This window comes from Passer montanus, unplaced genomic scaffold (assembly GCF_014805655.1).
Source record: "Passer montanus isolate IOZ18808 unplaced genomic scaffold, ASM1480565v1 scaffold12, whole genome shotgun sequence".
Taxonomy (NCBI): Eukaryota; Metazoa; Chordata; class Aves; order Passeriformes; family Passeridae; genus Passer; species Passer montanus.
The window spans coordinates 10267838-10280559 of record NW_024358722.1 but is presented as its reverse complement, the minus strand read 5'-3'; the positions used below and the strand labels follow the sequence as shown (position 1 = coordinate 10280559).

The window sequence follows — 12722 nt, the reverse complement described above, 5'->3', positions numbered from 1 at the left end:
AAAGCAGGAAATGGTAACATTTTCCCAATGGTAAATTGTGTTGACTGGATGGAACTGTTCTGTGTCTGGCCATGGTTTGTTCTGCTTATTACCCAGCTTGTCAGACCATCCTGTGTAAAACATCTGTTTTACTTCTAAAAAATACAACAGAAAAATTTACATTGTTTCATGTTTGGGTTCAGAGTGTTTTAAGAGATGGGTCTAAGAGACATTTGGTTTCAGCTTCAGGCTCTTGGATCAATGTTTTCATGTCTTATGTTAGATAAGTGAAATAAATTTGTTTAAAGGTGTTGGGTTTTCTTCTTAATTTTTTTAATTCAAGTTCTTACTTGAGGAAGATATTGAGATGAGCATAATTGTCTAAAGCTATTTTTAAACTCTGGAATATCATCTCTGGCTTTCTGCAACAATTTTAAAATGGCCCATATTGTCCTGTGTTTAGTGCTTTATCTGCAGTCAGATGTTTTTGATATGTTGACCAAACTTGTGTTTGGATGCCACATTACTTAGGAAAAAAGCCCCAAACCCAAGGTAACTAGAAGAAATAATAATGCTCAGACCTGACAACCAAAATGTAGCTTGTAATGGTCACTTACTGCAATAAACAGTTGTAGAAATTAATTGCTGGAAACAATGGTGTGGTATAACCCCAACTAGCAACAAAACACCGCACAGCTATTGGCTCACCACCCCATGTGGGATGGGGGAGAGAATTGGAATTAACAAACAAAGCAAACCAAGGAATTAATTCACTGCTTCCCATGGGAAGGCAGGTGTTCATCCATGCCTAGGACAGCCAGGGTCTGTTACGCACAACAGTGACTTGGGAAGACAAAACATGATCACTCCAAACGTCCCCACTTCCCTTTTCTGTCCCCCAGCTTTATGTGCTGATCATGATGCCGTGTGGTATCCCTTGGGTTAGTTGGGGTCAGCTGTCCTGGCTGTGTCCCCTCCCAGCTCCTTGGGACTCTCTGGCCTGCTCCTTGATGGGGTGAGGAGCAGAAATGGCCTTGGCTCTGGGTAAAATCTGCTCAGCAATAACAAAAACATGCCCGTGTTATCAACAAATCCAAAACACAGCCCTATACTAGCTGCTGTGAGGAAAATTACCCTATCCCAGCCAAAACCAGCAAAAACATAAACCATTTAACATGAATTTCTATTTTTTAATTAATTATTTGCCTAATTAAAAATGCTTCACCTTGGCATAGTTTTCTTTTAAGATTTATTTATTATCAGTGTTATAGATTCCAAAATAATTCTGAATTGAATTATAATGTGACTTGAACCTGTACACATGCCCTGTGAGGCTGTGGGTTGTCAGGTGAGATGGGTGAAATTCTTGTTTTCATTTTTGTTTTCTTGCTCTCTTTCTCCACAAAACATGCCAAAACAGGGAAGGGGATGGGGGTGTCTACAGCAAGATAGATTTAAAGTGGAATTGGGTTTGAAGAAGTTGGTTATATCAGGGTATGTTGTTATATCACTTTTGTGAAAAGAACTATTAGAGGTGGAATGAACTACACACGGGCATGATTAAAAAAAGTAGTAGTGTTGCATTTGGAGAGAACTGTGGTTGCTATGAGGATGCAGGCAGGCTTCAATTTGAAATAGTCTTTGTAGGTTGGTTGTAAAAATGGTTATTATTAGTAGAGCGGGTGAGGTCCTCTGTTGTAGGTAGTTACATGAAATACTATCTCATGCTGAGGTTCTGTTGTTGAGTTTCTGAGAAATATTTTGGAAGCTAAACTTGGTTTTGCAGATGATGAATGATTTACAGGTAGAAAGTTGCCAAATCTTAAAGAAGTTTTTAAAGGGTCTGTATTTTTGCATCCATTATCCAGAGAGACTTTTTGCCCTTTTTGGGAAGCTGGAGGAAGTACAGATTCAAGCTCTACATGTCCCAAAAATCCACTGGAAGTTCAGCCCTCAAGATCCCAGGGTAGCTCTTTTGGAGAGCCTGCCATTGTGTGACATGTTAGCAAGCACTGGGAACGTTGCCCTTCAATTCTATGTGTGACTCTTCCTAGTGTTTGCTTTTATTTCTTCCTGTCTTGCTTAAAATAGAAACAACTTTAAATCTTATTAGAATATGCAAATTCACTGCATTTGTTTTCAGTATGGAAGAAGGTTAACATAGTGGAAGACATTAGACTTCTTTACTTTTCTTAGTCTGATTTTGCAGTCTTGGACTTTAATTATCTTCAGTAAATTTCAGTTCATAGAAAGTGTGCTTTTCTCCAGTACTTCTGTAAAAGTTTTAGGAGTAGTAATATTGGCAAGAGAAAGTCAAATCCAAAACTGGTCAGCAAGCAAGAGAAAAAAACAGAGGAAACAAGATGAAAAAAGAATGAGTAATGTTGACAGGATTGTTCTTAAACTGTGTGAAAGACATCAATGCGTAGTACAGAGGAGAGGAGCATAATTTTTTAAAGGGTTTTAGAAGTGTATAATTCAAAATACTTAACATTCTGTCAAGTTACATAAACTGTAGTCTTGTTAAACTCCTCTTTTCTTTGAAATACTAAAGGAGGTTGCTAAGGGGTGGGGGGGATGTCAAATGAAATGGCTGCGATGATGTTATGCAACACAGTTAATTTCGACCTACGCTCTGCTTCTCTGCAGAAGAAGTTGAAGAAGAGTCTGAAACTACAATTGAGGTTGATTTGACTGATAAACAGAAACATCAGTTGAAGCACAGAGAGCTTTTCCTTTCTCGCCAGTATGAGTCCCTACCAGCAACGCACATCAGGTAAGAAGTAGTAAATACAATTTATCTGTGTGTTCAGCTGGGTGGATTGCCTGCCCATTGCCCATCTGCTGCACTGCTTCAGCCTTGCAAAAGGGTGTCAGTGATCTTAGCTGAGTTGGGCTAGGTTGTCCCACGAACTGCTTTGGAAGCCCCTTTGTTTTTCCTTCTGTTACTTGATGTTTGAGCCTTAGAAGGGACAAGAGTCCCAGAGCTCTAGCTTGCCAATTGATAGCATCAGTTGATAATTTGGTGGGAAGTCAGTCTCTCACTGCTTTGCAAGAGCTAATTTTTTTTAGTTATTCTGCTGGCCAAAGGAAGCTTGACTGTTTTGTCTGGCCTGGAAAACAGCAGATGGGTTTGGAAAGGAGGCAGTGACTCATTGGTCAGATCTGCAATTTAGGGCTGCATGCATGTAAAATTAAAATTACTCTAACTTCACTAAATGTGAAGAAGTCATGACTGAGTTTGGCTAAATGTTGTGGAAGCATTTTAAGTATTGTTTTAAATCACCTTTAATGCTCATGTAGGAAGAGGCTTGCTAAAGCTCAAAAAGTGTTTGTCAACTTCTTTCTGTAAGTGACGTAGGTGCTCATGTCATCTTCTATTTAAAAGTCCGAAAAACTTTTATTTTGTGTTGGAATGAGGGGTGATGAATCTGAAATGGAAAAGAAATAGCACAGTGACGGGGGGAGCTAATTTAGTGTGAAACAATACATTCTTACACTGCATTCTTAAGGAGTTTTCATTTTCTTATTACATCTAGCTGCCCCCAGCTATTTCAGACCATAAGTGTCTAGAAGTTGCCAAAAAAAGGTACATATTGTCCAACAGGAGAAGCACATTGTATGTGTATATTTATTTTCTCTCTTATTGGCAAATCACAAAATCATGGAATATTCTTTGTTGGAATGGCCCGACAAACATCACTGAGTCCAGCTCCTGGTCCTGCACAGCACCATCTCCAAGAATCACACCATGTGCCTGAGAGTATTGTTCAAACACTTCTTGAACTCTGTCAGGCTTGGTGCTCTGAGCACTGCCCTGGGGAGCCTGCTCCAGTGCCCAAACACACTTTGGGTAAAGAACCTTTTTTCTAATATCCATCCTAAATCTCCCTTGACACTAGAAATTTTTGTATTAATTTCTTGTGCTTTATTCAGCTACTTGTTCTGACTTTGAGAAAGTCATTTAACTGTCAATTTTCTGCTGCTCCAACTATAGCATGGAGATAATAATCCTGTGCAGTTTCTTTTACTTACTTTGACATTTAGATATTGAAATAAGGTATTCTCCTTGCAGAGGGAAGATTACATAGAAGAAGTACTGTAAATGTCTTCTCACCTCACAATTCAGGGAGCAAATACAATAGAGGTTCTCCAGTACATAGTTCAAAAAGAAGGTAGAAAAACACGTGAATTCATAGTACATGCCATGCAGCACAGCAGGCAAAAGCAGAGTGATGACTTGCATCTACTTTTCAGAACAGATGAATGTTGTAGGACTGTGCTGTCACGTTTTACTAAGACCTTTAGCAGACAAATTCTGGAACAAGCTTGATGTTTCAATGTTTTGAAACTCTGTTTTAAAAAGAAACAAGAAGGCAAATACACTATAAGGTATTCCTTACTTAGATCTTCAGCTTACTAGTGTTCACATTCTGTGATTTTTCAGTAGTTTTCTTAACTTTTATTAAGTATCTTGTCCTCTAAAGAGGATAGAAATATTGAGATAGGTGGCACTCCTCTAGCTTTCTTCCATCAGTACTCCAGAATACTCAAGGATGCAGAGATCACAGCTTTGCTGGGAGTCTGTTTTGATTTTTGATGTCTGTTATGGTGATTTTTTTCTCCCCTGTCATCTATTTGGGATTTTACTTTCTTTGTCTACTACTTTGTGTCCTATCACTGCTTCTCTGAAAGGAGCCTGGTGCCATCTTAGTTATCTATCTTTTCATCAGCTAATTGAACAAAGCAGTAGAATTTCTCCCTTTAGTTGTCATACCTTAAGAGTGAACAAATCCAGTTTAATGTAATCTGCAGACATGTTGAAAATGTATTTTTTCTCAGAGTCAGCAGTTGGGGAATACCCCCAGTAACCAGCTGCCCACTGGACTTTGTATCACTCACCACAGCCTTTCCAGTCTGGAGGTTTTTTCCAAGCTTATTGTCTACTTGTCTAGTCCTTATGTTTCCAATCTGCTTGAAGGACACTGGAATACTGCAGGCCTTGCTGAAGTCAGGTTCAATGGCATTCTCTGCTGTCACTGGTCTACCAAGTCAGTTGCCTCCATATAGAAAGCGAGGGGATATTTGTGCAAACAAAGCCAGGGTAGCTCCATGACGTGGGCCTTTGCTCTTAGCATCTGCAGTTTTAGCCCTTAGGAAAAACTGGATTTACAGGAGTAAATGGTACAGTGGTTTAAAGTGGAGATTAGAGGTTGGAATCAGTTCTCTCCAGATTAAAAACATGAAAACTCACCCCTCTGAAAGGAAGAGGAGAAAGTTCAAGCTGATTTTAAGAGAATGGAGGAGATTTTTGACAGCTACAGATCTTGACCTTTTCCCAGCAGCTTCAGCCAAGAAAAGTATCTGAAACTTAACAGCCTTTTTTTGTTGAAATTGAAGGAGTAAAATAATTTTACCTAGTATGTTTTTATTTAGTTTTTACTTATAAGGTTTTACTGCTTTTGTTTTGTCTTTCTTCTTTTCTTAACTTTACCCTTTTTGCATTTTTCAAACTGAATGGTAGAGGAAATGACACCTCTTTCCCTCCAAAAAACCCCTACCACTAAGGTTACTTTTGTTCTGGTTCACAATTCCAGATACAGTGATGTCTCATTTATACACCTGTTGCTGTTACTTTGTAGTTGAAGCTCCAGAGTAACTACCTTATTGTAATTTATTGGGCTAGATTTCTTTAATATGCATGTTCTGGAGCTTTTTGGTCTGCAGCTCTGGGTTTTGAATAATTCTGATGTAATCTGTTTGCTTTTGTATTAGTGAAATACAGTTTCATCCCTCATTCTGATATTTTTATTTTGTTATATATACATTATATGTAACTGTCTTGATATGTTATTTGTTTTGTTAGAAATGCTGGCATTTTTTTAGACTTCATCTTGTCTCCCCTTTAAATTAGATGTCACTGCCATTTCAGTAGCTTTATGGAGCAGCAAAAGTTTTGGCATTCAAAAAACCCAGAGCCAGATTTAGTTGTGGATGGATGGAATGTAAGAGGATAGAGATAGTGATGAAAGTAATTTTACTCTTAAGGAGTTACAGTTGCACTAATTATTAAAAATTAGAACAGGCTTACTTTTAATAGGCCATAGCTAAGTCCAATTAAAATAAGTACTGTAAAAGTGTAAGTTAGCTAGTCGAAGAGTAAGTTAGAGTTTGTTGGCCGTGCTGTAAGAAAGAAGGAGTCAGTACTGCAAGGAGCTACCTATAAGAAATCACCAAGAAGGTATAGAACTTTTACAATAAAATGATAACATTTAGTAAATAATTAGAGGTGGGTAGTGTAGTAGTTAAATGTGGCAATGGTGTATTGTGGACAGAGTTCTTGCAGTGGAATGTGTTTCAGAAGGTGGAATTACCTAGCTTGTTCTGGAGTCATGGTGTGTGGCACAGAACAAGCTCATGTGTCGGTGTGGGGATCAAAGACAAGGCTGGTTACCTTCCTGCCTACTTGTCAAGTTGCAGGTGAAATTATTGCCTCCCCTGTCTGCTCAAATGTGTGCAGTCAGTAACGCCCATCCAGTGGATTGTCTCCTTCCTTCCTAATCCCTGCATGATGCAGATGCAGTTTTGCCAGGCTCTGTAATCCACATGTCCTTGTCACAGTTGTCCTGCGCACCGGACTCCCTGTGCCCCCCTCCTTCATTGATGTCACACAGGGAGTGCTCCCAGGATTGGTGCAGGTGGCTCCTGTGAGTGGTGCTATCCCAGAGAGGGGCTGAGCTGAGCCAGTACTGGGTACTTGGGCTCTTAGAGGTTTGAGCATTACCAAATACAGCATTTGGGAAAGGCATGAAAAGTTACAGAGAGAAGAATGGTGAAAGGTGCCAGAAAGTTTAAATTATCTGCCAGTGTTGCAAAATTCACTATAAAACTTAGCGTGTGGTAAAAATGAGTTCTTGATAAAAATCTGCAAATGATTACCTTGTTGGAGATGGATTGGGCTATCTGACTTGTGATTCGGGCTTTAAATTTATTTTTCATTCTTAAGCTCTCAAGTGTTAATAGGTATTAAGCGTGTTTAGATTGTTGTAAAAGATGCACTAGCATCTAAGTTCATTTGTAATTCCTCTAAAGTCAAATATTTCTTATGAATTCTATAGAAGAATTTATTTATACATCAGGGTTCATCTTACCATTTCAATATTTTTGCTTATTTCCTGTTTGCTTATTTGGTGTTTCATTCTTGGGATTGGGGAGTTTTTATGTAAGTTGATGATGATGATTATATTTTAAGTGTCTGAAAAGTATACATAAGCCAGGCATTCTCAGATGTCATAATGAAAGCAGGTGTGAATCTTTTGGCCTGGTTTATACAGCAATAAAAACCTCCACCCCCTTCAGAGAAAAAAAGAAAATAATATTCTTTTTCTTGCATTTCATTTTACATGTGTAGGATATCTGTGCATTATGTAGATGTTTGTCATGATGGGATCTGTTCAAATAACTACAGTAAATTTACACCCTAATCTTTAATGAGGAGTGTTTATTCAATCTGCAGTTGGATAAACTAAGTGTTTCTTATGTGTTTTAGAGGATTCTATTTGTTGCTTGGCATAAACAGCAAATTCAAGTTTTCTATGCACCTATGGAAGAAAAAATTTCTGAGCATTGATTCTGAAATATTCTTATACACACTCTTTATTTTAAAAGCTGACAAAAGGCAAAACGAATAAAAGAGCCCCCAAAAAAATTACCTTAAGATGGTCATGGCTTGGTTTATTACTTCTGTCCCAGCACAGAAAGGTCTTCATGAGACTTTTAAAAATTGTGATTGCATAAGATAGATTTATTAAAACCTGATTAATGTGATTGGAAGAATGTGAGTATTTTTGCATGATGCCTGTGCATGTGTCATGTTAAAGAGCATCAAAATAGTCAGATCATAAGAAGAGTTCTTCAATTTTTATTAAGTAATTTATACCCTCTGCATATTTTTACATATAAATATACAAAAAAGTACTCTTAAACTTCTAAAGTACCAGTCTATAAGGATTTTGGTCTCTTTTGACATTATTGTGATCATTAATGGAATTCAGAACGCAGTGTTAATTTTTTTTTTCTGTTTTGCTGGTTTTTAATTGTTTTTGGTGATGGTGGTCGTTATTTTGGTGGTTGTGTGTTTGGTTGTTAAATGGTACCCTTGCACTTGGGTAGACTAAAGAAATTTTGATTGGTGCCACATTGTAGATGGAGAAGAAAAAGTAGCTTAAGAACGTGCAGTTTATAAGAACATGCCATGCTTACAAACTGTAACCGTGTGGTGCTCTTTAGATGTGTTATAAATGACTCAGTTGTTTGAAGTGTCAATATTAGTGAGTCCTGATGAGATCATGAAGAAGAAAGAACAGCAAAAAAGAAAGTTTTGTGATAAAACTAAGGTGAAAAGAAATCCTTTTTTTTCTGAATGTGGGATTCCTTCACTCAAAACACAAATGGTCTGAAGCTCAAGACAGATCCAGCAGGTCATTTTATAGTGTTACTGCTCAAGACAGGGACCTTTAGAATTTAGTGGTATTACCTCAGGATTTCTAGTTCTGGCATTCCTGGCAAACTAGAAGTTTCTGCATACATGGTGTGTGAATAAATATACAAATTTTAGCTACTTTTTAAAAACTTATTATTAACCTTATATGCCTGATTATTTTCTGGCATAAATCAGACTGGATAGGGAGTAAATTTGTTTTGCATAGGCATGTGCTTACCTAATCATCTGGATTGTTAAGCAAGGTATTCTTCCCTTCTGGACTGAGTTTATTTGGAGCAAAGGGACTTTTGAAGCATGTCTGACTATTTTCTTTTTTCCTTTTCCAATATAATTCAAATTATTCTTACTTGAATTAAAATGAAAATTCAGTTCAGGACAGAATCCTGTTTTTCTATATGGTCAATAGCCAGTACTAGTAACAGTGTAAGAAAAAAATGTATTTATCAGTGGAAAACTGTCACTTAAATATCTGAAAATCAGTACATATTTCCCTGTAGTGACATAGTTACAAAGTAGGAGCCTTTCATAGGGTGCAAAACTTTTACTTTCAGTTGTTTGGAGTGATGTGTGTTGCTTCTGAGCTGGGCAGCTTGTAATGGATGTGATGATCTTAAACTAAACATCTCCAACCTAAATGGTTTAAAGAATGTATGGAAAATCATTCCTAACCAGCTTCCTGTGATTTTGTTCAGTTCACGTGCATCACTGCTGCTGTCCCTTAATCCCTAGAGAAAAAAAAAATCAATGTCTTGAGTTTTCAACAATGCAGTACAGAAAGTACATCCACAGTTATGCTTATTTTGAGATATCAAAATATATAGTTTTCCTGAGCCACACTGAGAAAATACTTACCTTTTAATTACTTCTAAATCCATGTCAGATGGGCACAATTGCTTCAGGAGACTGTCTGTAAATCTTACCAATTTGGAGTGCACAAAATTAGCACTCCAGCTCTAATTAAAATTAAAACTCTGAAGTTTTTGACTAAAAGCCACGTGCAGTATCAATATCCTGGGCCATCCATCCATATGATCTGTGCACATGTTTAGATGCCAGGCATTTACTAGTTCATTTAGATGTCCATAAATTAGTTTACTGTGCATTCTGGTTTTGATTTTATTTGATCAAGTGTGTGTTAATCAGATAATACCAAATTTATTGATTTATCTTTTGGCCACAGATACACAATCCTGTATTCTTTAGAAGATTGGTATTATTTTGTCAGAGGCACAGATCCCAGTAGTAGTCACTTATCAAATATTTTTTTGGTTTTTGTTTGGGTTTTTCTTCTTCATGTTTGAGATAGCTCTGTAAATGGACAGAGACAGACTTGAGCCAGTTAATTATAAATCAATACAATGTAGATTTTTTGGGGTCAATTCTAGATATTGATTGAATATTTGAAAAGTCAGGTTGTAGTTCGGGATCTATTGCAGGTTTAAATCACTGATTTTTTTGTTTGTTTTTAGTGTTGTGCAATAGCTTGCTCCCCAGTTAATCTCTTTGCAGTCTTGAGAACTTGATATTTGCTATAAAGACATTGGTATGTGTCTGTCAGCATCATTCTGTGCCCCTTAAATTTGGCTTCAAAGTAAAATACACAAGTACTCTTAGTACTGGCTTGCTGTGACTGGGGAATCAATTTCACATAATTAGGAGAAGCTCTTTGGATTCTGCAGTTCCCACTCTGCTTTGGTGATCATCGTTGCAGTGTAGGCTGCTTGTAAGGGATCAAGACTTGGCTCAAAGTGGGTGTTTGATTGGAAATCTTCAAAACACTTTCTCATTGAAGACAGTTAAAAAAAAATGTTGTTATTTCAGGTAGCTCTCCCCTTCTTTACTCAATATCTGTATTTTCCCCCCTCCTTTTCTCCCTTTATGCTGGATGTGCAAAAGATTGCTCTGGGGTTCTACTTCTGCACCTGTTCCTTTCTATCCCTCTTCATTATGTACCTTCATTTGAGTTTAATCTCTGATTGTCATTGAAGTAACAGCATATGTTAAAATCAAATCAGATTTTTCTCACAAGCATAATATTTCCTAATATTCTTTCCTGTTATTTTATTCTCAGAATGTCTAGCTAGTGACTCATGCTTCTGTGTTCCAAGTGTCTGCTGAGACACTAACATATCTTGATGCAGATCATCAAGATACAATTGGCATATATATGTACAAAATTATCTAACATAATTCTGTTGTTTTCAGGAGTGCAATTGATAATTGCTATTTCCAAGTCTCTGGGGTCATGCTTGCACGTGTGCTTTTCTTTCTTCAGCTTGTATCTGAATTAGCAATGCATATAAAATTTCACTGACATGGTGGGAACCCAGAGCACTGAGTTCTGAGAGTTCTTGCACTGCATCTTTGTCTCCCAGGCCACATCTACATTCCAATAGGAGCTTTTGTGGGTGTGGTACTGAACCCATGAAGGTGCCTTTTCCAGTCTTATCATTCATACTAGTTAAAAGGCAGGTATTTTGGTTTGTGTAATTTCTTTCTATAATTTTTTTTTGCATACCTCCTCTTTTAAGAAATCCTTATTTAAAAAAAAATTTGTATCTCATGGGCTGTCTTACTCATCTGGTGAAAACATGAAGAAATAGCCTGCAAGAACAGCAGAACTGGAATTGTAGAGATTTCCACTGATATGAAAGTTAGGGCTGAAATGAACAGGCACTGTAAAAGATGAGGCAGTTGCTGTTGATTTTGATTAATTTTGATAGTTTTAAAATATAAGTGTTTGCATCAACTTTTTAAAATTTTCATAAAGATTTTAATCTATATTTTTGATTACTTTAAGAAAAAGCTTGTTAAAGAACAATTGCCTAGACAGTGAAAACAAGAAGGCATTTCATTCTGTCTTCTAGGCAATTTGATGTTTTGCTCTAGGTTGTTTAACCAGACTTTATTGAAATCTTTTGATAACATTGTCTGGTGTAATAACCCTGGTACAACTTTTTTCATGCTACTTAAACTCTTGAGCTAATTATCATCATCTTTTGCCTTCATTGTAACAGATTAGTAAGGGCAGTCTTGTCCTTCTCTCATCTAGATACTTGTCTGAAATAAGTTCCCACATGTTTTTCATTCCTCTATTGAGTATCACTGAAACACTGCACGTTTTTATCTATAGTTTTCATGGTCTCTTGGGTCTTACCTCAGCTTATGCTTTGTGAAATCTGTCCTTCAGGACTAGCATGGTAACTGATATCTCACATAGATTATTGATTTTCATAAGGAGCTCCATATTGACTGTCCAAGACAGTCTGACCTATGAGTGTCTCACAAGGCTGTCACTTATTTTTTAGAATTAAATTTTCTTTTACTTTGTTCCACAGTAAACATCCCATCAATCCCATCCCAGCCTCCCATCCATCCCAGGAAAAATAGTTCCATAAGACAAAGGTGGGGGGGAGGGGGAACAAGTCCTTATGTTCCCTGCAATAAGACTTCTATCTACCATGATAACTAGTATTTCTTACCATTTTCTTATAATCCTCATCAGCGTCTCTGTGCTTTGAGGTTTTGCCTGTAGATGTTAGAGTTTTGGTTTTGGGACTGTATGGTCCTGGGTTTCTGTAGGGCTGTTGAAGAAATCCTTTCCTACAAAATGATTAAGGTACTTTAGAACTAAAGTTTTGGGGGTGTTTTTGGAGAGATTGTGAGTCTCATTTCTGTATTGTAACAGCAGGGCTTCCCTGAGGTATGGAAGTAGGCTGTAGGTGTGTAAAAATAGCTTGTCAGGCATCCCTTAGCTGATGGGTGTAAATGATCAGGAACTGTCAACTCACTGGTGTAGTCACCTGGAACATACAAAAGAAATTTACAAGCAGAAAAAGCTTCTAACAAACGAGAGTGAAGGAAGGTGTAGCATGTGAAAAGAGCTTTCCCATGCTTAATGCTTTAAAGAAAAAATTTATGAGTTGTAGCTCTGGTTACTAGGACAGGAGAAGAAATTGAATCCTAAGTGGTTTATATGATAGAAGCTGACAATACCATGAGCATATATTTGTACGTGAGTTTTATTGTCTTCTTTTACTGCAAGACCTCTAAATTACTTTCTGTTGCTGGCTGATTTAATTATGTAATAAGTTTTGTCGGCATTGTTGTCAGCTTATGGAACAACTCTTTATTTGTGACCAGTTTAAATTAAATATGAAGTACATCTAAGAGCAGAAAGGATTCTGAAGGCACAACTTAATCTCATCAAAATCAAGTTGTAATGAAGACATAAAAGCTA

General features: G+C 37.1%; 1 protein-coding gene across 4 annotated transcripts in view; it reads left to right on the top strand.

The window, feature by feature from the left end:
• MTA3 (metastasis associated 1 family member 3) overlaps positions 1-12722 on the top strand; it is a 138071-nt gene that overhangs the window by 19998 nt on the left and 105351 nt on the right. For all 4 annotated transcript variants that reach the window (XR_005626381.1, XM_039697924.1, XM_039697925.1 and 1 more), the window contains exon 4: positions 2629-2755. Coding sequence is in view for 3 of the 4 variants with exons in the window: in XM_039697924.1 (XP_039553858.1) it covers positions 2629-2755 (127 nt within the window). In the remaining variant the exon portion in view is untranslated. The remainder of the gene's footprint in view (positions 1-2628; positions 2756-12722) is intronic.